General features: G+C 43.3%; 1 protein-coding gene across 1 annotated transcript in view; it reads left to right on the top strand.

Annotated features, from left to right (window-relative positions):
• Positions 1-22843, top strand: part of col28a2b (collagen, type XXVIII, alpha 2b) — a 49522-nt gene extending 26679 nt beyond the window's left edge. Inside the window, exons 17-36 of the mRNA XM_052130511.1 lie at positions 817-885; positions 995-1063; positions 1486-1557; positions 1678-1746; positions 2666-2737; positions 2891-2959; positions 5096-5164; positions 5290-5358; positions 5562-5630; positions 5723-5791; positions 6259-6327; positions 6717-6785; positions 6871-6951; positions 8710-8745; positions 8823-8859; positions 10548-11105; positions 11654-11898; positions 19777-19978; positions 20236-20427; positions 20510-22843. Coding sequence (XP_051986471.1) covers positions 817-885; positions 995-1063; positions 1486-1557; positions 1678-1746; positions 2666-2737; positions 2891-2959; positions 5096-5164; positions 5290-5358; positions 5562-5630; positions 5723-5791; positions 6259-6327; positions 6717-6785; positions 6871-6951; positions 8710-8745; positions 8823-8859; positions 10548-11105; positions 11654-11898; positions 19777-19978; positions 20236-20427; positions 20510-20517 — 2193 coding nt within the window. The 3' untranslated portion in view covers positions 20518-22843. The remainder of the gene's footprint in view (positions 1-816; positions 886-994; positions 1064-1485; positions 1558-1677; positions 1747-2665; positions 2738-2890; positions 2960-5095; positions 5165-5289; positions 5359-5561; positions 5631-5722; positions 5792-6258; positions 6328-6716; positions 6786-6870; positions 6952-8709; positions 8746-8822; positions 8860-10547; positions 11106-11653; positions 11899-19776; positions 19979-20235; positions 20428-20509) is intronic.
• The last annotated feature ends 2155 nt before the right edge of the window (positions 22844-24998 follow it).

Here is a 24998-nt window from a genome sequence, read left to right as displayed (position 1 = left end):
CAAGGTTCGGGCAGTGGCATATGTAGTATCACATGTATTACAGTTGTAGTTGGCATCAGTTTATCCTCTGAAGTCAAAAGACATGAAGTGATGTCTGGCTAGCACCAGCTGTAGTTTGTCGTCATCTCTCAGAGACACGTAGCAGTGGAGTCTGCCGCCAAGCAGGAACGGAGCTGGATCTGGCAGGCTCTGGTAACCCCGGGATATGAATCCCAAGGTTAAGACATGGACACAAATAGAATAATATTAGCATAGATGCCATTCTATTTTATGCAGCTATAGATCATGGCGAATGTTTCTGGTTCCAGCAGACCTAGCTAAAGCAGCTTAATTGTGAGTTGAAGGATAAATTAGGTGTATGCCTGAATATATAGATGAGTCTTTAGTCTAGACTTAAACTGAGTGAGTGTGTTGGCTTCCTGAACAGTGTTAGGGAGACTATTCCATAGTTTAGGAGCCAAGTATGAAAAGGATTTACCTCCTTTTGTGGATTTTGAGAAACAGAAAGAAACAAAGGTGAAGTTACTTGTACCTTGTCACTGATGCCTTTAAATGCCGAGCATGGCTCTTCTTCAATTGTTCCCTTTTCACTGGTAAATGAAGGCACTGTAATAGAATGTGCTGCCCGTACTGAGAGCATGTATCATGGCCGATGGGACAGAAGCCTTGCAGAGCCACTGAAGAAATGCGGATTCAAACTCAAGAGGCTTGTTTTTTTTGCTTTCTGTTTTTGCTTTTGTATTTGTTTTCTTTGTTTTTTCTTTGTTTGTAATTTGCTTTGTTTTGTGTTTGCTTTTTGCTTATGTTTTGTTTTAGGGTGTGGAAGGACCACGTGGACCCACAGGAAGCAGAGGCCCACCGGGAGAGGGCTACCCTGGACCAAAGGCAAGAGTTTCCATCATGCAACTTGTTCACTACTCTTGATAGTAATAGAGCCTAGATAAGTATTGTCTCATGACTTATGGAACAATTCCATGCATGTGTGCTTCCAAAGGGTGATCAAGGTTTACCAGGTGAAATTGGTGCAGCAGGAGAGAGAGGAGCTGGAGAACCTGGACCCAAAGTAAGTCTTATCTTCATGTTTTGTCAGTGCTACCTTGAAAAGTTTGCAAAGACGGCTTACCACCCTGCTGCAAAGACCAGGTTTAAAAAGCCATTTTCATGCTGGTCATGGTTGATTGAAGCTGTTTAGGTGCTTGTCTATATGATAGAGAAGCATTGCCATGCTGCATATTGGCAAAACTTTGTTGGTAAAGCCTGGCCGACAATCATGGTTTTTCTGTTGAATCTCCTTGACCATTTTGGTTATGTTAGCCTGGTGTTCACAGCAGCATCTCAACTGGAGATTAGCATCAAAAGCACATTCATATGCTTTTCAGCAGGGCTGAAAAGTGGAGACATCAACAGCACTACCAGATTTCTTCCTAGTGCACATTTGAAATGGTGACCTCGTTGATGCTGATTTTGAATTATTGTCATGTTTAGGGAGAACCTGGGTCTTCAGGGTTATCAGGGTTACCAGGTTTACCTGGAGAGGATGGAGCACCAGGACAGAAGGTACAAGTTTCACCTTTACCACTTTCCCCTGTATCAAATTATTTGTACCCATGGCTTAGTGAGCATTGATGTATTAGTAAAAATGTAACATGCATTTGTGTTTCTCTGTGTGTATTGCAGGGAGAGCCAGGGGCCCCTGGGTTGAGGGGCCCTGAAGGAGCAGCAGGAATGGGCATCCAGGGTGAAAAAGTATCTTACCTTTCTTACATTTCCATTTCATCTTATAGACTCCTTGAAAGTTTTGTGGCTTTGAGTCAGTGTCTGTTAGCTTTACATTCTTGCTCTCAGGGCTGTATATAAACATTTTGTCCTATAAAATGTTCTCTAAAATTAGACTGTCATTCAATCTAATACCACCTGCCAAGTAGCAAATCTTGTTTTTTCAAGGCAGATGAAGGTAAACTAAAGGCTATTGGATACCTGGCTGGCAGCCATATCACCCCTGCATCTCTTTCCTGGTTACCCACTAAAGCTAAGCAGGGTTGAGCCTGGCCAGTACCTGGATGGGAGACCTCCGGGGGAAAACCAAGGTTGCTGCTGGAAGTGGTATTAGGGAGGCCAGCAGGGGGTGCTCACCCTATGGTCTGTGTGAGTCCTAATGCCCCAGTATAGTGATGGGGACACTATACTGTAAAAAAGGCACCATCCTTTGGATGAGATGTTAAACCAAGGTCCTGACTCTCTGTGGTCATTAAAAATCCCAGGACACTTCTTGTAAAGAGTAGGGGTGTAACCCTGGTGTCCTGGTCAAATACCCCCCATTGGCCCCTATCTACCATGGCATTGTATTAATCTCCATCCCTGAATTGGCTACATAACTATAACTATACTCATACTCTCTCCTCTCCACCAATAGCTGGTGTGTGTGTGTGGTGGTGTTCTGGTGGTGGTTGAGGAGATTCCCCCTATACTATGTAAAGTGCTTTGAGTGCCTAGAAAAGCGCTATATAAATGCAAGGAATTATTATTTACCTCACTCCATCTTCAGAACAGAATCAACACAGAAATGAAATTGTGCTTGTCAAGCAATTTCATGAAGTTTTTAATTGTGAAGACCAACTTGATGCCCACTGATGTGATGTCTGGTTGATGATGTAATGTTGTTCAGGGTGATCAGGGTCAGCGGGGAATCCGTGGATTGGCAGGGCCACCAGGAATAGCTGGGCCCTCAGGGTCAAAGGTGGGCAGTTAGTTTTATATCAATGTCAGTTCTTGAATATTTTGTCTTTTGGTATATTGACACTACATTCTATGTAAAATAGGTTTGAGAAACTACAGCAAACAAGGAACAAAATTCATTAAATGTCTCTATTCTCTGTTAATCTGTTTGTAGGGTGAGCCTGGCACACCAGGGCGACAGGGTTTACCTGGACTACAGGGACGTGCAATAACTGGACCAAAAGTATGAGCTCTCAGTAATCAAACGCCACAATATTTTCAATAGATGTCAATTCAGAATAGTCTCTACAATCTTGAGTCCTAAAGCCTGAGACCAAATGAAAAATGAGGAATTTTTTATTTGGGGGGGGGCCTGGGTAGCTCAGTGAGTATTGACGCTGACTACCACCCCCTGGAGTCACGAGTTTGAATACAGGTAGTGCTGAGTGACTCCAGACAGGTCTCCTAAGCAACCAAATTGGCCCAGTTGCTAGGGAGGGAAGAGTCACATGGGGTAACTTCCTCGTGGTCGCAATTAGTGGTTCTCACTCTCGGTGGGGCGCGTGGTGAGTTGTGCGTGGATGACGCTGAGAATAGCGTGGGCCTCCACGCGAGCTAGGTCTCCACGGTAACGCGCTCAACATGCTCGATAAGATGATAAGATGCCCAGATGGACTGTCTTGGACATGGAGGTAACTGAGATTCGTCCTCCGCCACCCAGATTGAGACGAGTCATTACGCCATCTCAAGGACTTGGCATTCCAAATTGGGGAGAAAAGTGGAGAAAATCAATAAATATAAAAAAATAAGGAATTTTTTATTAAAATGTGGAAATAAATAAAGGTCATAGATGCTCTTTGGGACATTCACAAATCATGCTGGATAACATAATCATCAGGTTTTTCACAAACTTGGGAAGTCCATGCCAGCTTGAGTGCATGCTGTCATTAATGCAATAAAGAAGGACGTAATACTAAGAAATTAAAACATTTAATAAATAAAAATTTAAATAAAATATTGATTCAGAAAATAAAAACAGGTATCGGCGAGTAACGAAAAGGTACTCGCACTCATTGTTCAAAAATGGTATTGGGACATCCATAATTTGATTTGTAATTAAAAATATTGTTTTACCGATTAATCTGTTTCGACAGTTGTATTTTGGAACTATCGTTATCGGCAAAATTCATTACTTTAATAATTGTTTTCTTCCATGTTCCTCTGTGGCCAGTGCTGGAGAATACAACAGTATAACAGCATCCTCTAGAGGTTAATTAAAAACATTAATGTAGGGATTTGCTGCATCTAAATCTTTCATCATTGACAATATTCATCCATATATTTATTCTCATGCCAATGCATATTTTGTCATTTTGATTAAATTGTCAAGTGCTCTAAATTAATGCGAGAGCATGCAGATAAAAATTTGAATATATAGAAACGTGCACCATCAACACATTAGCATTATAGCATTGTAACTGGGCTAAGTCTCCATTCTTTCAAAATATGAGTCCCTTGTGTGTTTTAGGCTTGTTTGAACTATAGGTCAAGTTGTCATGGTTCCGGCATTTGGGGCGGTTCATACTGTTTTTTTGTTTTTCTCTCTCCCTCTCACAAGTGGAGCTGGCACGCCTGATCAGCGTTTCAATGGGAATGCTGATTGCTCCCGGAGATGCGCTGATCATGGCGATGATTTACTCACCCGTTCCACCTGCTTCTCACTTATTGCACTCCCTACTTATTCCTTGGGTTTCCCCTCTTTCTTTGCCAGTTTATTGTTAACCGTGCTCTCTTGTTTAGTTGGAGATTGTTTGTGTGTCTGTTGGTTGCCTGTCTCTAGAGGTGCGGTTACCTTCCTGTTCGCCTAAGCCTGGATTGTCATCCAGTTCCCTTGGAGGTGGACCCCTCTGTCTCTGACCGCATGTTTGCCTCCCCTCACCCCCTAACACAAGTCAAGAAATGTTTATTTGTATAGCGCTTAGCACACATAAATTCAAAGCAGCTTTACAGAAATGTATGCTTTAACAGAAAAAGAAGCTGTAATATCTGTAATGTCCAGGATCATGCACCAAATCTTCATTATTTTCTAGTTGTTATTGGGATTTTGGTTTGATCAATAAACTGGATCTGGAAGTTATTCATTTTGTAGCCTCAATGTATGCGCCCAACATTGTAAGTAAAGACTTAGACATTTTTCTGCCGATTGATCCATTTTCGTTCTTTTCCACCAACTTAGTTATCAGTATCTGCTAAATTCACTATCGGTCAATCTTTTGCACTAGTGGTCTCAGGCTTTTGCACCTCACTGTATTGTGTATATATGCAGAAATCTTTCAAATACACAGTACACGTGTTTACAATATGCAACGTCTCTTTGCAGGGTGATGTGGGGCCACCAGGTCCATCCGGGCCAGTAGGGGAGACAGGATATGGACTTCCTGGACCAAAGGTTGGAAATGAATTTGAGTATAAAAATTAAACCATTACATAGAAAATGTGTTTGCTGTTACTATGTCGTTAATAAGTTGTTTGTCTTTATAAAAACCAATGGATCTTTCACTCTTTGTTTCCAAGGGTGATCGTGGCAACCCAGGACCTCCTGGTATGAGTGGTCCAAAAGGGGACGGATATCCTGGTCCTGTAGTAAGTAAAAAGTCCATATTTTGTTTGAAAGTTCATATGGTGTGTTTCTGCACTCTTTATGTGTGTACGTTTGGGACGGATGGCCTAGCTGCTGAAGCTTAGGGCTGGGATGTTTCAAATGGAAGTGTGTAATTTCTGATTAGTCCATGTAATAGTCTTCCTGTAAGTCACTTGCTACATTTGTTTGTTGACATCCCTTCCAGGGGCCTCCTGGTCTTCCTGGACTTCAAGGGGAACCTGGACAAGAGGGAATAGGAATACCAGGACCAAAGGTAGGAAGACTCTTATGGGTCAGATAACGCAGAGAATATGTATGTGTATTATGAAAACGTTTGTATGGGCTATAATCACAGATATTCCTCAGGGTGATGTTGGCTTCAGAGGTTTGCCAGGCCCAGCAGGACCTCCAGGAGAAGGACTACAAGGACCACCTGTACGTCATCTGAAATCAGATAATGCAATAACTCTTAACCTTTTCACAGAACTAACTTCAAAACTAGCCAACTTGCTTTGCTTGAAAAGTGAACTATATATTTTTTTAATAAATTCCACTTGGTTCATGTATTTTTATGTGTGGCCAAATACATTTTGGGGCCTAAACACAAAACTATCTGTGGTCCTTGCAAGTCACTAGGTTCAGTTTTCTCTCTGAAAGAATGCATTCCTCAATCATCTTTACAGCACATAGATCATAGTAATATATCCATGATCATATATTCTCCTGACACATACTCTACCTCTTCTAAATCTGTTACATATGTCCAATACATCCTGACTATCTCCTCCAGTAACTGAACATCATTCCAGATCTCCAACTGCTGATTTTATTTAATCGTACATGAATCAGAATGTTTTTCTCGCTTTTAAATTTGTGGTCCATACTGTTTCTAAACATACCAGGGTACAATGGGAAGACCAGGACCTCCTGGGCCTACCGGGCCACCTGGACCAGGCTTACAGGGTCCAAAGGTGAGACTCACACTAATTCATATGCATGCTTGCATAAACATGTGCACATCTCTGCAATTTCAAACGCATTTCTTAAAGGAATATTTCACACAAAATTATATTCTGTAATGATAGTAGAAGCTTTACCTAGTACAATAACAGTTCATAGTGACCACTGCTGTCAAGCTCCTAAAAGGATAAAAAAAAAAAAAACACCACAAAAGTACATGTGCACTTGTGCATTGTTTTCCAAGTCTTCTGGAGCCATACAACAGCTTGTGTGAGGAACAGATGAAATGTGTTCTATTCAATGAACGAATAGCATACCGGTTTGTAATGGCATGAGGATGAGTAAATATTGCCAGAACTTTCATTTTTGGGTGTAATGTCCCTTTAATACACTGTTACAGGGTGATCAGGGGTCACAGGGCGTGACAGGGCCAAGGGGACAACCTGGAGAAGGAATCTCAGGGGCAAAGGTATGTGGTTTTTGTACAGTTTATAAGCTGTTATATTAATGAACATTCATACAGTGTTTATATTAGGACAATCTGTGTTCCTCAGGGTGATCGTGGAGCTCAGGGCGAGAGAGGGATAAAAGGGGTCAAAGGTGATATGGGGGATCATGGAGTTCCTGGTCAAACAGTTAGTAAAGCTATTAAAAAGCTCTTTTCCAAACTCTAGTGAGCTACATAACTACTTCAAATGGTCAGGATTTGACTGGTTAGCATGGGCTGTTGGCCAGCTCTTTGACCTAGACAGCATTTTTAAGTGCCATAGGTGTGTTCCTGATATTTTGCTGCGTTTGTAGAGCATTTCAAATTGGTCAACTCTAGGAAACTAGGAGGAATGGAATGTCAAAAGAATAAAAAAAATTATTGTAATGCTAAAGAACTGTATTTTCTTCTATAAAAACAACAGTTGAAGGTTGTTGAATTATTGTTGAATTAACCCTTCTATTCTGATTGAGTAGGGCAGCTTGCTTTCAGAGATGCAAGCTGCTCACCTTTCAGCGAAAGTCAATTTTCTAAAGTTCCTTATTAAATTACTTGACAGGGTTAGTTTAGGCTTACAACTTAAAGTTTTAAAGCTTTATATGCAACAAACAAATAAACTAAAAATATACATATAGAGCACCTGCTATGACTTTCTCAATTTCACCAATCATTTGCATATTCAAATTAGCCAATTTATGTAACATCACAACATTAAAAACAGTAAGTAGTTGGAACATGAAGAAAATATGAGAATGCGTCCTGTATTGAGGACAGATTGCTGCCATCTCGTGATTAAAGAAAAATAAAAGTTAATAAAAAAAAAATCATGTTATGACAATATTAGCCAGTAGATGGCTGCAGTGTTCTATGCAGCCGCCTGTTGTGTAGTAATTCTACATTTTATCACAAGTTGTGCATTTGGATATATAATTAGACATTATCAAACTATAATTTTTCAAAGTTGAGCATTTGTGTTAAAAAGAGTCAATTTCTGCAGTAATGTCACATTATAATCAATACTGTACATATAATCAAACCTGACCTGGTGTTACAAAGATAAGACATAAAATAATCATTTTGTTACCAATCATTTATTTCAAACATAAAAATGTAATAACTTAAAGTAAATTAATAAAAATGCCAAGAAAATGAACAGTAATAAAGACAAATTAACAGCAATGGACTGTGAAAATTAACAAAAAGTTATTTAGCACAAAAAGGACCAAACAGAATTAAGAAATAAGGTCAGTTAACATGTTTACATCTTGATTTATTTTATTTATTTAATTTTTTTTTTTGCTGTTTTATGCATTTAATAAAGATTATTATAACATGTGTTAACTAAATTTAAGTCACCTTGTGGCCCCCTTGGAGGTTTTCTGAGGCCCCCTAGTGGCCCCCTGGTTGAGAACCAGTGATTGTTTTATACTATTCACAGCCCTAGTTTTAACTGTAAGAAACAAATTATAAAAATATGCATATAGGATTGTTAAGAAAACATATTTCTTGAATCTTTAGCTGTCACCTTTAGTTTGCTGACTGGGGGTTGCAAGTCCATATTCCCGGTAAAGCTGTTTTAGAATTATATTTATTGAGAAATTGCTATAAATACATTTGAATTTCATTAAAAATGTTTCTCTTAAGTTTTTTAAATAAACATTAATAGTTTAAATAAGATGGTAAGGAAAAACACTATAAACTTAATACAATATAACTATTTTCTATAACTATTTATTTGTGCATATACCGTATATATATATATATATATATATATATATATATATTAGGAACGAGGATCATCCACAAGGGGATCATCATATTTGGGAGTGTTTAGGTGTAGACCATTACTTTTACTTGTATAGTTTGAGACATTTTTGTTGATTTGATTGATCAAGTTTTCTTTCAGGGTAAACCGGGAATGAAAGGAGAGTCAGGACTAACGGTATGTCTTTCACAGCATGTTACAATTCTCAAAAATATAGCATGTAAATTGTAATGACTAAAGTTATTGGTTTTCAGAGGGACGAGATAATCCGAATGATCAGGGAGATTTGTGGTATGACCCTTTTTCACATCATAAAGGAATAGTTCACTCAAAAATGTAGATTTTTCATTATTTATTCACCTGCATGTTGTTTCAAACCTGAATGCTGTTAATTTTTCGTTGGGATGCAAAATAAGAAATGTATAAGAATCTTTATGCAGCTATTGCAGTTCATAGTGACAACATCTGTCAAGTTCCCAAAAGGTAATAAAACAAAAAAACATAAAAGTACCCCATATGACTTAATTTTCCAAGTCTTCTGAAGCCACATGATAAGCTTGTGTGAAGAACAAAATTAATTTTGAGTCGTTATTCACTGATAATCTTCTCTCCGATGAAGTTGCCCAAGATTTGCGTCTTGATTGAAAAAATTACGCATCATGTTTGGTTTCAGAGAGTCAATGATGACGTGTTAGAGTTGTTTGAACTACTTTTAGGCTGCATTTACAATGTCACAAACAAATCAGATTATTTTACTCATCCGACACTAAACGGGTGTTGCACACGTGTGATCAGCATCCGATCTGAGTCACTTCCTAAGTCATCTTCTCCTTTTGAAGAATTAATTGTAGGCAATTCAAGTGATGTTAATCGATATTAAGAAGAACATTGGAATGTATGTTGCCGTTCATGTTAAACACTTACTAGGACTACTACTAAAACAACGCTTAGTAAATAGTGCTGACTGACAGACTGGTGCGTGCGTCTTTGTGGATAATTTATGGAAACACAGTCGATGTCTTAAAGGAATAGTTCACCCAAACATTTTAATTCTGTCATCATTTATGCACCATCATGCCATCCCAAATGTGTATGAATTTCTTTCTTCTGCTGAACACAACAAAGATTTATAGAAGAATATTTCAGCATTTATAGGTCCATAGAATGCAAGTGAATGGTGACTAGAACTAGTTCCAAAAAGCACATAAATGCAGCATAAATGTAATCCATCCAGTGGTTTAATCCATGTCTTCAAAACATATAAAATAGGTATAGGTGAATAACAGATCAATATTTAAGTTGTTTTTTTTACTATAAATCTCCACTTTCACTTTCACATTGTTCTCTGCACAGTAAGTTGTGAATAGCGAAAACAAAAGAAGGGAAATTATGGGAAAAAATTACTTAAATATTGATCTGTTTCTCACTCACACCAATCACATCGATTCTGAAAACATGGATTAAACCGCTGGAGTCTCATGGATTAATTTTATGCTGCTTTTATAAGCTTTTTGAGCTTCAAAGTTCTGGCCACCATTCACTTGCATTTAATGGACCAACAGAGCTGAGATATTCTTCAAAAAAACTTTGTATGTACACATCTGGGATGGCATGTGGGTGAATAAATGATGAGAGAATTTAAATTTTTGGGTGAACTATTCCTTTAAGTTAATGTAAACAGGCAGGATATGATCAAAAGATCAGATTTGTGGATTCAGCACAGCAGTGTAAAAGCAGCCTTAGTTATTTTGTGGTCCTTTTTGGAGCATGACAGACGTAGTGACTGTGTCTAGTCATTGTATGGCCAGAGCTGCATAAATAACAGCACACGTGTTTGAAACAACATGAGGGTGCGTAAATAATGACAGAATTTACATTTTTGAGTGAATTATTCCTTTAGCGTTATTTAACGATATATTTAACAATGCATTTCAGTCCACTACTTAGTACATTTGTTTATGAAATGGATTGTCTTTCAGGCTGTGGAGTCAAATGTAAAGAAAGCCCTATGGAGCTTGTGTTTGTGATTGACAGCTCAGAGAGCGTTGGACCTGAAAACTTCGAGATCATAAAGGACTTTATGGCCGCACTAGTCGACAGACTCACCGTGGGGCGTAATGCCACTCGAGTCGGACTTGTTTTGTACAGCCTTGAGGTTCAGCTCGAGTTTAACCTCGCTCGCTACATGACCAAACAAGATGTAAAACAAGCAATACGTAGGATTTCCTATATCGGCGAAGGCACATACACCGGCTCTGCCATCCGCAAAGCAACGCAGGAAGTGTTCTACAGCGCGAGAACAGGGGTGAGGAAGGTGGCCATCGTCATCACTGATGGACAAACGGATAAACGGGAACCAGTGAAACTGGACATTGCTGTAAGGGAGGCGCATGCTGCCAACATTGAGATGTACGCGCTGGGAATCATTAACATCAGTGATCCGACGCAGGCCGAGTTTCTCCAGGAGCTTAATCTCATTGCGTCAGACCCTGACAGTGAACACATGTACTACATAGATGACTTCAACACCTTGCCAGGTAATACAACTGCGAAGAAACAGCAAATTCTGGGTCTGGGTTGCTCAGCGAGTAAGGACGCTGACTACCACACCTGGAGTCGCGAGTTTGAATCCAGGGCATGCTGAGTGACTCCAGCCAGGTCTCCTAAGCAACCAAATTGGCCTGAATGCTAGGGAGGGTACAGTCACATTGGTTAACCTAATCATGGTCACTATAATATGGTTCTCGCTTTCGGTGGGACACGTGTTGAGTTGTGCATGGATGCCGCGGAGAATAGCGTGAAGCCTCCACACACACGCTACGTCTCCGCGGTAACATGCACAATAAGCCACGAGATAAGATGCGCGGATCGACTGTCTCAGATGCAGAGGCAACTGAGATTTGTCCTCCGCCACCCGGATTGAGGCGAGTCACTGCACCACTATGAGAACTTAGAGTGCATTGGGAATTGGGCATTCCATATTGGGGAGAAAATGGGAGAAATTTCGAGGTTGCATGCCAATTCAAATACATGCACAAAATAATCCCTCAACTTGTTTAATATCCCTTTGTATTCCCTCATACAGCTTTGGAGTCCAAACTAGTCAGTCAGCTCTGTGAGGATGAAAATGGAGCACTTATTTTCAATCGCATCAATGGTTTCCAAAATGGATACGGTATTAACGGAAACCGTATCAATGGTAAAGGCAGGTACAATTACGGGACTGACATATCTGAAGGCAACAGAGAGAAAACTGGAACAAACACGGTCACACAAGAAAGTGAGAGGGGTGATACTTTGGCTCCAACATTTGGTCCGAACACTGATGAGGTTAGTACACTAATGGCCTCTGCATTGAGAGATCACAGCAGTGATGGTCTGCCATTCATTTTCTCCATTGGGATTTGTAATAATTCTTTAAAGATGAGTGCTAAGCCATGAACATTACCAAAAGCACAGTCACAACATTTTTTATTTTAAGCTAAAAAGTATTTGAAAATCTGAAAAAAAGAGCTCATAAAACATTGTGAATGATGTAATCAAAACAATGGTGCTATATAAAACTATTGACTTAGTCACCAATTATCATTATCAAAACAATCAAAGCAAAATATAATATAAAAGTATACAAATATAAAAGTAGTTTGAGAGTGTAGGCAACAGCGCCATCTTTGATTGGTCTATCTTGCTTCAGGATTGTGGGTAGTTTAGTTCCCCTTCTGTCGCTCTCTCCACGTTGTGTCAGAGAAGCGACACTAGGGGTCTCTCTTGAGCGCCGATATCCACCTCTGATCTATGAAAAAAGGCCAGTGAGAGTTGGCAGCCGGTATTTGCATGTCCCGCCCGACATACGGGTATTTAAGCGGTTCATTCAGAAAATTTCTTCAGAGCCGATGGTCTGTCTGCAGTTTGCTGCGAGTTTACACACCACTATAAACGTTCCTGTTTCCTCTGACGATCTGCATGCTGTTGGATCTTGACGGCGCACAGCAGCAGCTTTCTCCTTCACATTGCACGCCGTGCATTGTTGCCCCTGAGCGCTTCGACAGCGCAGATACACACACACACACATTGTGTATTTAAAAGAGCAAATTTCTATTAAAAGAGTAATTTCTCTAAAAGAGCAAAACACAGCGGCGTTGAACGTCCTTTTCAGGACGTGTCTTTTTCAAGATGCCCTTCCGCCCCTGTGTTGTTCCTGGATGCGGTAGAAGCCTCTCTGCTTCAGACGGCCACAGGCGCTGTCTCGTGTGTTTGGGCCGCGATCACACCGAGGCGGCGCTTAGGATGGTTCATGTTCTCACTGCGAGAACATGACCATGACCACGTTGCGGTCGCGGCTTGCTTTCAACAGAAAGCAAGCCACCCCAGCTGCACCCCGCATTGCTCCTTCTTCCCTCGGGATTGAGGACGATGCGGTTGGCGCTGGGGGCGATTTGGGGGCGGCAGCAGGTGCAGTTTCGCCGGGTAGCCCCCCGCGAACCTCCCGCGAACCTCCCGTTCCCCGACACGCTCGCTGGTCCCCGTCCATGCTCGTGGCGATAGCGGCTCGCCTCGGCCTGGCTGTCTATCCTCCCGAGCCTGAAGCAGATGAGCTCGCCACTGCATCGGAGAGTGTGATGTCTGATGACGAGGACTCCCCTGGACTGCCGCCTTCGGGCCAGCAGGCCCAGGCTGAGGCTGACGCTCGGATGTCTGACATGCTTTCCTGGGCCGCCGTGAGCGTGGGGTTGGATTGGAACCCTCCATCCTCCCCACAGCCTTCACGGTTGGATGACTGGTTCCTGGGGACAGTGTGCCGTTCACGGCCTCGCATCCCCCCGGTCCCGTTTTTCCCGGAGGTGCATGACGAGCTGACGTCTACGTGGAAAGCCCCGCTCTCCGCCCGTCTAGGTGCCACCCGCTCCACTCTCACCACCCTCGACGGCGGAGAGCCATGGATACGGGCGATTCCCCAGGTCGATAGGGCAGTTAGCGCACCATCTATGCCCCGGTAGCCCTACCTCCTGGCATGGCCGCCTCGCACTCCCATCCAAGCCCTGTAGGACAACATCCTCGCTCAACGCGAAGGCCTACAGTGCGGCTGGACGTGCTGCCTCTGCCCTGCATGTGATGGCCCTCCTGCAAGTCCACCAGGCCAAAGCACTCAGAAACATGCACGGGGGTGGACCTGATCCAGATGTGCTGCAGGAACTGCGCTCAGCGACCGACCTCGCCCTGAGAGCGACGAAGGCCACAGCGCAGGCACTCGGACAGGCGATGGCCACCCTAATGGTCCAGGAACGCCATCTCTGGCTCAATCTGGTCGAGATGCGTGAGGCCGACAAGAACCGCTTCCTGGACGCACCTGTCTCTCAGATTGGCCTTTTCGGGCGACACCGTCGAGGACTTCGCCCAACAGTTCTCCGCGGTGAAAAAGCAGACGGAGGCCATCTCTCACATCATGCCCCGCCGCACACCTGCCGCTACGGGCCCTGCCCCATCTGCTCACCGAGGGCGTCCCCTTGCGGCAAAGAAACCAGCTGCTGCTCCGCCTCAACCCGGGCCCAGCTCTCAGCCCCAGCATCGAGCACCCCGCAGGCGTGGCGCACGCCCCCTGTCTCACGAACCCCCTCTAGGACCCGGAAGGCTCCCAAGCGTACCTGAGACAGCCGACCCAGAGCCGAAGACGTTAGCTCCGGAGGTGGTAAGACCGCTCCGTCCCCCGGTGGAGGGCCGGGAGGAGAATCCTTTGTTTTTTCATTTGCCACACCCCCCTGACGGGGGCTGTGGTACCCACATTCTCAATAAAAGAGCTATTTCCTTTGCCTCTGGGTCACCTGGCCCGCAAATGCTGTTCTCACGGCAATCTGCTTTCAGATTACGACAGTCCCGGTACACCGGATGCGGCGATCCCGCCTTCTGCCTGCCCACGACTGTCCCCCGGCCGGCCGGTTCAGACGAGTCCAGAGGACGCCAGCATCAGACCTCCTCCTCAGTCACGAACCCGCCCCCTGCGGGGTGCACGGAGCAAGGTAAGTGCTTTGAGTTTATTCTCAGCACCTCAACCTCAGGCCGCAACGAAGCCGCCTGACGTTGCACTACCTGTTCCGCCCCGCTGCGAGGCCCCGCCGGGTACGTCCAAAATACTCGTCCCTTTGGTGCCCCAGCGCAGAGCTGGGAAGCGTGGCTTTCGCTTCCCAACACATCACGCTGGCTGCACCGGACCATTCGACTCGGTTACGCAATTCAGTTTGCCCGGCTCCCGCCCCCCTTCAGAGGCGTCCGCTTTTCCGCAGTACACGGCGAGCATGCCAGTTCCCTGCGCACGGAAATCGCGACCCTCTTAGCCAAGGGCGCGGTGGAGCCCATCCCTCCAACCGAAATGAGGAAGGGTTTCTACAGCCCTTACTTCATTGTACCCAAGAAAGGCGGCGGCTTATGACCAATCCTGGACCTGCGAGTTTTCAATCGGGCCTTGTTAAAACTCCCGTTCAAAATGCTCACGCAGAGAAATATTCTGGCTGGTGTTCAGCATCTAGATTGGTTCGCAGCGGTAGACCTGAAGGACGCGTACTTCCACGTCTCAATTCTGCCATGACACCGACCCTTCTTACGGTTCGCGTTCGACGGCCAGGCATTTTAGTACAAAGGTCCTCCCCTTCGGCCTGTCTCTGTCCCCTCGCGTCTTCACGAAGGTCACAGCTACGAGTAGCCGGCATCAGCATTCTCAACTACCTCGACGACTGGCTCATCTTAGCACACTCTCGAGAGTTACTATGCACACACAGAGACCAGGTGCTCCGGCACCTCAGCCGCTTGGGGTTTCAGGTCAACTGGGAAATGTTGATGACAGCACGTCTCGCGAGCGTGCTCAGTCAGTGCTGCACAGTGGTCCCTCTAAAACTTTTCCTCAAGTCGCTGCGTGCCACTCACATCCCCGGCAAGCTCAATGTCGTAGCGGACGCGCTATCACGACAACGCCTGCCCGGCGGGGAGTGGAGGCTTCACCCCCAGTCGGTCCAGCTGATTTGGGAATGGTTTGGCAAGGCCCAGGTAGACCTGTTTGCCTCCCAGGAAACCTCCCACTGCCCACTCTGGTACGCCCTAACAGAGGCTCCCCTCGGGACAGACGCGCTGGCACACAGCTGGCCCTCGGGGCTGCGCAAGTACGCATTTCCCCCAGTGAGCCTTCTTGCACCGGTACTGTACAAGGTCAGGGAGGACGAGGAGCAAGTCACGTTAGTGGCCCCTTACTGGCCCACTCGGACTTGGTTCTCGGAACTCAGACTTCTCGCGACAGCTCCTCCCTGGCGAATTCCCCTGAGAAAGGACCTCCTCTCTCAGGGACGGGGCACGCTCTGGCACCCGCGCCCAGACCTTTGGAACCTCCACGTCTGGTCCCTGGACGGGATGCGGAAGAGCTAGCCGGCTTACCGGCGACCGTTGTGAATACAATCAACCAAGCCAGAGCCCCCTCTACCAGGCACCTTTACGCCCTAAAGTGGCGCTTGTTCGCAGATTGGTGTTCTTCCTGAACTGAAGACTCGCAGAGATGCGCGATCAAGTCAGTGCTCCTGTTCCTACAGGAGAGGCTGGACAGGAGGCTGTCCCCGTCCACCCTCAAGGTGTATGTTGCCGCCATTGCCGCCCACCACGATCCTGTAGACGGCGAGGCTTTGGGTAAGCACGACCTGATCCTCAGGTTCCTGAGAGGCGCCCGGAGGTTGAATCCCTCCCGGCCAGGCCTAGTTCCCTCCTGAAATCTCTCGGTAGTCTTGGCAGGACTCCAGAGACCTCCCTTCGAGCCACTTGAATCAATTGGACTCAGGGCCCTCTCTCTTAAGACGGCCCTGCTGATCGCACTCACCTCTATCAAGAGGGTCGGGGACCTGCAAGCGTTCTCTGTCAGCGACACTTGCCTGGAGTTCGGTCCGGCGGATACGTCTGTGATCCTAAGACCGCGACCGGACTATGTGCCCAAGGTTCCTACCACACCCCTCCGAGATCAGGTAGTGAACCTGCAAGCACTGCCCCAGGAGGAGGCAGACCCAGCCCTTTCGTTGCTATGTCCAGTGCGCGCCCTGTGCATTTACCTGGACCACACACAGAGCACCAGACGCTCTGAGCAGCTCTTTGTCTGCTTTGGGGGACGGCAGAAAGGGAATGCCGTCTCCAAACAGAGGCTCGCCCACTGGGTTGTCGACGCCATCACACTGGCTTATCACACCCAGGCCGTGTCCCTTGCGGGTCCAAGCTCACTCAACAAGGGGAGTTGCGTCCTCGTGGGCACTGGCCAAGGGCACCTCCCTAGCAGACATCTGCAGAGCCGCGGGTTGGGCAACACCCAACACCTTCACAAGGTTTTACAACCTCCACGTTGAGTCGGTTGCATCTCGTGTTTTGTCAGGTCCGAGCACGTAGAACTCGGTAACACGTAGACCGACCGGCCGGGTGGATCGCTTGCGCCCAGCGCCCTTTTCCTGACGTCAAGGTAAAGTAGTGCGCCTTCTTCCCAGGGCGCCCCACTCCGAGTCGGGACCCTGGTCGATTCCTCCCCAGCCCTCCGGGTCCGCGGTTCAGCGGAGGAACTCGCCGACCCAGGCCACTGCGGGTACCCTGATGGCTACCCTGTACTGGTATAGGTGCTCCACAGGTAAGGCCTCCTGCTCGGACTCCCCCTGTGTGTAAATTCCAAGGTTCTGTCCCCTTACGAGCGGACCCCCGTGTCTCCCTTAGGCAGTTACAGCTGACCCGGTCGCCGTGCTGTAGCAACTCCCCCCTTTCGAGGCTGGATCTACCACCGCACCATACTTTCCACACGAGCCCTAAAACGGCTGAGTGACGTGTCTACCACTTTTCCTCCCCAAGAAAAAGGGCAGGTGTGGTCTCCGCAGGGTCTGGGTAAGACCCCCTTCCCTATATGCGTGTAAGGGCCCCCGCCGTGATTGCTGTATGCGAGAAACATAGGAGAAAAGAGGCCCAGCCAGGCTGGCCCGTTCCCATGTTGGCAAACATCGCCTTGTTCCACTCCCAGGGTAACTAGAAGGATTCCGATGTTCTTATGGGGCATTGGGGAAGGGTACGTGCAGCCAGGTACAGACGATGCGCGGCACTGGATGAAATCCCTGCCCGCCTCTGTATCGGCGGTTCACGGTTCAGCGCATGGCAAGATTGGAATGGGTCCCCTAGTGTCGCTTCTCCGACACAACGTGGAGAGAGCGACAGAAGGGGAAGGTTTGGTTACGTATGTAACCTCCGTTCCCCGAGGGAGGGAACGACACGTTGTGTCTTTCCTCCACCATGTCGCTGAACCGAGCCACTGTTGTGGCCGGACCATTTCCGGCTCCTCAGAAAAATCCTGAATGAACTCCTGTATTTGCGCCACTTAAATACCCGTATGTCCGGGGGCGGGACATGCAAATACCGGCTGCCAACTCTCATTGGCCTTTTTTCATAGATCAGAGGTGGATATCGGCACTCAAGAGAGTCCCCTAGTGTCGCTTCTCCGACACAACGTGTCGTTCCCTCCCTCGGGGAACGGAGGTTACATACGTAACCAAACGTTCTTTAAAAAACATTTTTTAGAAACCATTTTTTTTTCTTTTTTTTTTTTCAAATTAAAATGGCTGCCAATTGATTTATTTTTTTTACCCTCATATTGTCTTAAGAAACTGCACCCTCCTTTTGTCCTTTGGGTTATTTTTGACCCATATTAAAAACCATTTTAAATGCATAATTTTTTTATTATATACAATGGCATTAAAGAAATGTTTTTGTTTAAAAATAAAAATTGGCAAACATTGGTCAAGGATGTCTCAATTTACAATACCAATTTCACAAATAAAATTCTATTGCCTTTTCCAGCAGTCAAAATGGGCTCAATTTGCATGTCCATTGCAAAAAAAAAAAAATGTATTCCTTGTAACTAATGTCAAACAATTTATTGCAGTATTACAGAGGTTTAGGTACTGTTTTAGGTCAAATTTTATTCATAGATTGAAATAATTTTGTAAAAAATCCAGAAAGTCAGAAGGTGAAAGGCCACAACTGCATGGTTCTTCCCATATGGGTCAAAATTGACCAGTTAAGACAATGGATTAGACATACTACTATACAATTGTTATTTCTCTTAAACAATTATATTCAAAAATACATGTTCTTGTTTTTATTTTGTTTGTTTCGATGGTCTTGACAAAAATTCCATACCTGTCCTGGGTAAAATGACCAAAGACATTAAGAGGGATCAATCGAATGAATAACATGATATGCCAATTAATGAATCGCATCTATCAATATTTGCTGTGAAAGCCCCTCAAATAACAATAATGTAGTATAAAAAGATTAAAAAAGGTTATATTTAAATAATTAGAAATATAATACAGTATATATTTTAATTATAATAATTTAGATAATTAAAATGCATTACTGTAATGATGAGTCATCGGAGTTGAATGTATCCAGGGCAAAACAAGACTTTGCAATGACAGCAAAAGGGAGAGAGTCTTATATAGCTGAGTAGATGAGGAACAGGTGAGAATGTAATCAGAACCAGGTACGGGGTTATTGGAAATGTAGTTTATAGAGTGAAAGTCAATACTCAGGTGATGGAGTCCTCTAGTGGTGAGTGGAAGGAACAGCGGAGGCGGGATTTGTGACAATTACATTATTGTGGCAGATGAGTACATTGATAAAACGATACAAAAAGTGGCTTTAGAAGGCAGCTGTTCCATATTATTGGCATAAGCTTAGATGGCTACGAGTCCACAACAGTTCATTTTGCATTTGAATTTGTCAATCTGTCTGAGATGGATTTATTATAAGGGCTTTTCGAAGGATGCGTTAATGTACTCATGCATCAGACCGATGCTTTTGGAGCAGTTTGTTCTCTGTCTGCAAAGCTAAGAGTTGCCTATATTGCTGTAGTTTCGCTTACTGCCCCCTGCTGAAAACAGGTGGTTTTTCAAGCTTGTATTGCTATAATGGTAGGACTATTCCATATTATGGTCCGGGGGCAAATTTCATGCATTTAATTTACGCATTTTTTATAATTAATCGCACTGAATTAACACGTTAAATCAACAGCCCTACAAATTATATTGAAACTACACTGACTTGTGGCTTCAATGGAAACATTTACCATTGCTTATCAACCTCGGAGCTCATAGTAACTCTGTTAATTAAAGTTTTCAAGACAATTGAGTGTTTGAGTTTGTAATCTTCTCTCAGGAGGTGCAGAGGTTACCTGAGGCCACAGAGACACACAGTCCAGAACAGAGCAGCGGCAGAGGAGATACTGCAAAATCCAGTGGGACATCCACACAGAGCAGACCTTCATCAGGGACAACATCATCATCATCCTCATCGACTGTGATCACATCATCATCTTCAGTGCGGTATATACCAGCTCCACGGCCGCCTTTACCTAAGGGTAAAAAACTTACCATGCTCCATTCAGAATTTAGCTGAAATTCAAAAAAAAAAGGTGAACACGAAAATGCATTCGTGTGAATGGCCGATTAGAAGGCCTTTCTTTCCCAGGGTGCTCTTTTAGGTCTGTACCTGGATCAAACAATTTAATTGTCATAGAGTTAATAACAAATAACCCAGTGACATATCTGAATACATTCATCTCACAAGAGAGCATCTAAACTGTTATATCGTAATATTATAATGTGCAAATTTCAGAGGTTGTGCCGCTTGACCCTCGTTGTGAGCTGCTCCTGGATCAGGGCTCTTGTCGCGACTATAACATCCGCTGGTACTACGACCGGCAGGCGAACGCCTGCGCACAGTTCTGGTATGGAGGATGTGGCGGGAACCAGAACCGTTTTGACACAGAAGACGAGTGCAAGAGGACATGTGTGGTCGTGAGAGCAGGTAAAATGCTCATAAATAGTAGCGCAAATGAAAATAATCTCCAGTTTCTGCTGTATAGTTATACTTGTTTCTTTGCTTTTAGGAGGCTGAAATCCAGTATGGATCATTTTTGCCCTTGTCTTCAATTTACACTTCAACAGACCTGCACTGAAATACACAAGACATGACAGGACAGAACATTTAATAATCCCATAAGGGAAATTGCGGTGAAGCAGTAGCTACTGAAATTACAGCGCATTGATTTACAAACAATACAGATTTCAAATGTACAAGATATGGACGCTGGAGATCAATAACCAACTAAGAGCAATGCATTATGTGAAAATACATTCAAATTAAGCAATACGGTACGAGAGGCCGTGAAATGCAGTTCAGTATGGGACAAGTCAGTAGCATGATATACACAATAAAATGTGTGATATACAATTTAGTATAATATAATCAAGCACAATAGAGCAGAACACAATACTACTATACATGTACAACACACGTGCATGTTGGAGTACAAGGGAAAAGAGCAGCTAAAACTAGTACAAATGCAGATTGTACACCGTATATAAAACATTTGAAAGGTTTAAATATATAAAGAATTGTGCAAAAGATTATACAGATTCTACATCTTGCCATATACAGTACTTTCATATTTATTCATGATCAAAATCTACCCATATATAAAAACATGGTGCTTTTTTTATGAGACAGTAATTTTTACAATATAGTAAATTCTGTATGATACAATAAGTTCTACAATAACTTGTATGACAGAAATAGTCCATTTAAGACCATTTTAAAGGTAGTAGTTCACCCAAAAATGACAATCCTGCCATAATTTAGTTTTTAGTGCTAATTCGCGAGCGATTGAGAATAAGGTCCTCTCATCTTGTTCATGAATGTGCAATGGATCCCAAGATTATTACTGAAAAATGATATGTATTTAAATTTGTTTCTCACCAAAACCCATCGTCTGACTTCAGAAGTCTTGGAATATAATTCATGAGCCGCAAGAACTCCTTTTATAATACATTTGGGTGTTATTTTTAAGAGGTCAAAAGGGATCATGCCATGAGGAATCACATTTTCCTTGATATTTTGACATATAAGAGGTATGTCTACAATAAAAACATACTGCAAATTTCAGAACTCACAACTTAAACCCCAATGAAATAAAGGCATTTTCATGACCACCTCTACAGCGAAAAAAAACATCAATGCCTACTTAAAATCATCGCACACGCCCACTGGTGCTTCAGTGAGAGAGAGCAGGACGGACAGGCCTCGCTATTCCTGAACTCCAAAGGGGACCCATCTGGACTATTTTGAATTATTTTTGTATTAAAGCATGCACTACACAGACATCTTTGACTGCTTGATACATATCTTTTAAAAAAAAGCACTGCTTTTAAAAGACATGGAGTGAGGTTACAACTCAACAATGGGAGAAGCCATTTGGTTTCATTCAGCTGCTCTACCTCATGCTGTTTTGAGTACAGGCACATAATGGACTCTTTCTCGAGCACATCTGCGCTATTTTTAATTGTTGGTCTATGTAAACTTGCACAAGATAAACGTCTTCAACCGCTTTGGTGCGTTCTGGGCTTCAGTGTATGATGACACTGTATGTGTGTGCATCTTCATCGTCCTTTGGACTACGAATCTGCGGTTTTTCACATCACATTAGCATAGATTTTTTGTTTTTTTTTTCTGGCTCAAGTCAGCATGGATTGCTTATAAACTAGTTTTATAATGTTGTGGATCATTCTCTTCTGATTGAGTTTCAAATGGCTGAATTCGAGGGGCTGCACAATGTTAGCCAATTAGAACAGTGGATGTTTTAAGTTTTAAGGAGGCGCTTGGGTCAAAGTCGAGCATTTCAGACAGAGGGCGAGAGAGAGAGAGAGATTTAAATTATGACTGTTTTAATGCAAGTACATTATCAGTGGACCTTAGGGAAGATACTAAAACTGTAAAAAAAAATATATAAAAAAAGAGCATTTCATGACCCCATTAAAGTGAGTCACTGTGGTATAATATTGAAAAGATGGACAGAGATATTGATTTAAAAATCTTTTGTTTTCCACATTTTTGGGTGAACTATTCCTTTAACAACTCAAACGATCACAACCATTCGAGCTTTCAACAAGCAGAATTGTACAATTTCATAGTTGCATAACATTGAGTGAATTAGTATTTTATACTTATGTAATAAATTAAATCTTGATTTTAAGAACTTATGATAACAATATTATTAAGTTTGTAATTTTGTATCTTTTATGTTCATTTGTAATAAAATGCTTTGTAAGTGGATGTAGTGCTTTGCTGTTCCACTGTCAACAAATCCATTACAAAGCTCATTGTTCTACTAAAGGAGTGCGTTGATGTTTACTCATGCACGTGTTCTCACGGTATGGCATTTTGTTAAGTTCATTGAGGATTTGCGAAGCCTTCCGCTGAACTCTGGTTTTGATGAAAGCTGTAGTATGTAAGTTTTTCTGTATTAAAATACTTTCTCCTATCCCAGCTTAATATGCAGAAACAGCCATAAGTAATCCATTCATAGGTTCATTTTCTTGAAAATTGTAAAAACTGTGTGTCTGTGGTGCTATGAAAATTCCTCAAGCGAGACAATAACATTGATTGAACCAATCCTTGGGGCAGCACTATCTGTTTGTTTGATCAACAGCAGAATGGGGGCATGTGTATATATATATATATATATATTTATTTTTTAAATTCCATTTGTTGGCATTAATGCCACCGATATTACCAGCTTTTTATAAGTCAGCTTTTAATTTCAGCCATTTTGATAACTTCAACCACATGCCCTCTCTCCAAAACCTAGCCCTCCAAAGGCATGTCAGCAAACCTGATCACGCAAAATGATTGCCAATCAGAGAGCATTTCTGATTGGTTGTGTAGTTTACTGATTCGCTAAAAGAAAAATTGGGCTGTTCTCAAATCTTTTGCTGTTTACAGAACGTAGGGCTGTTGTAGAAACAGGAGAGATTTGTATGGTATTAAAAAAAGAGTAACTTGCACCACCTTTAAATATAATTTCTTCCTAAACAACTCCTCATCTGCCATTGGTCACAAAAACAGTTAGGCCTGGTCCAAACTCATGACACTGGTCTGGAGTTAATAGCCGCTTATCCACTCTCAGGCCAGTGCGAGCCAGGACTATCAACTGGCCAGCCGGGGCCAATAGCCTCTGACCTCGAGCCGCAAGACCAAAATCAATATGAGTTACCACAATAAGGCCAATAGCCCCATAGCGTTGCTCCAAAACCCGCCCTTTATATGCCGCCCTGGTGCCAACGTCACACCCCCCTGCCCATTTCACAAGCAAAAGGGAAGCTCAAGCTGAGGTATCATGTTATTTAGTTTTCTAGAATATCGAGTTTATATTGAATGTAAACATTAGCTAGCTAGCAAGATATTAGCGATAACAACTCAACGACTGTAACTGTCATGATGTCCTGAGTGGTCTCTCCACTATCAGCGGGACGATGTTTCAGCACACAGTCTATGAAAGTTAATAAAAATCATTGAAATAATTGCTTTGGGCACCGCTTTGTCCAATGTGTGTTTTAACAGACTTGTACTGTGCTCATCTGTACCATTGTGCGCTGGATACACATCCTGACAAGTTCTGCGAAACTCTGGCTTTGACATTAAACCCACCTCAATCCCCAGTTGGCCTTGTTTGGCCCAAAGGTAATCTGCGGGCCAAAGGTCATTGGCCCAGATAAAGCCCAGAGGGGGCACAATGAAGCCCCGGAAGTGACAGTGGGAATGCACCTGGACCTGGCACATACTAGTACACCCTCATTTGGCACAATAGTGGAAATGTGGCTAATGTTGTTATGTTGTGCGCTCCAACCTACAGTTTTTGTTTTAAAAGTGTTGACTCTTCAGGAAGTCAACCTACAAATGACTTCTATTTGTCTCAGCACATTAAACTGGAATAGAAGAAAGTATTACAGGATCCAAAAAATTCAACAGAGTGATCTTACTGTAAAAGTTGTGACTTGGCAAACTACCATCTGGACAGAAATTGATATGCAAAATATCGAGGTGTTTAAAAATCAGAGGGTAATTCATCCATCCATTAATTAATTGAAGTTGTTGACGATCTGTTATGATTAATGAGCTAACAAGTGACATCGAATTTTACTAGCCTGAAGTTGACAGATTTAATAATTGAGGCAAAACAACCACAAACAACTGAGAAAGCAGACTCTAAAAAAAGAAAATGTATGATAAATCAGAGCTGTAATGTAGAGTCTACTGGAAAATCTGACAGCAAACTTGCATGCTAGTCATTTGCCAGAATAAAAGCACTCTTTCTTACACATACTTTTCATTATTGTATCAAATAACAAGAAGAAAATATCTGTGCTACCTGACACATATCAGTAATTGGTGTCCTGAGAAATCACACCTGTCTCTGTGACCGCTAGACACTGTAAACAGCAAAAATAAGTAAATAAAAAATGAATATGACTGCAGGACACAATTGTTTAGCCAATCAGAAGACTTTGAGTCAGTCCCTGCCTGTCAGCCATTTTGTGCTT

This window comes from Xyrauchen texanus, chromosome 7 (assembly GCF_025860055.1).
Source record: "Xyrauchen texanus isolate HMW12.3.18 chromosome 7, RBS_HiC_50CHRs, whole genome shotgun sequence".
Classification (NCBI taxonomy): Eukaryota; Metazoa; Chordata; class Actinopteri; order Cypriniformes; family Catostomidae; genus Xyrauchen; species Xyrauchen texanus.
Note: the sequence above shows the minus strand (reverse complement) of the source record. Positions and strands in the feature narration are given on the sequence as shown.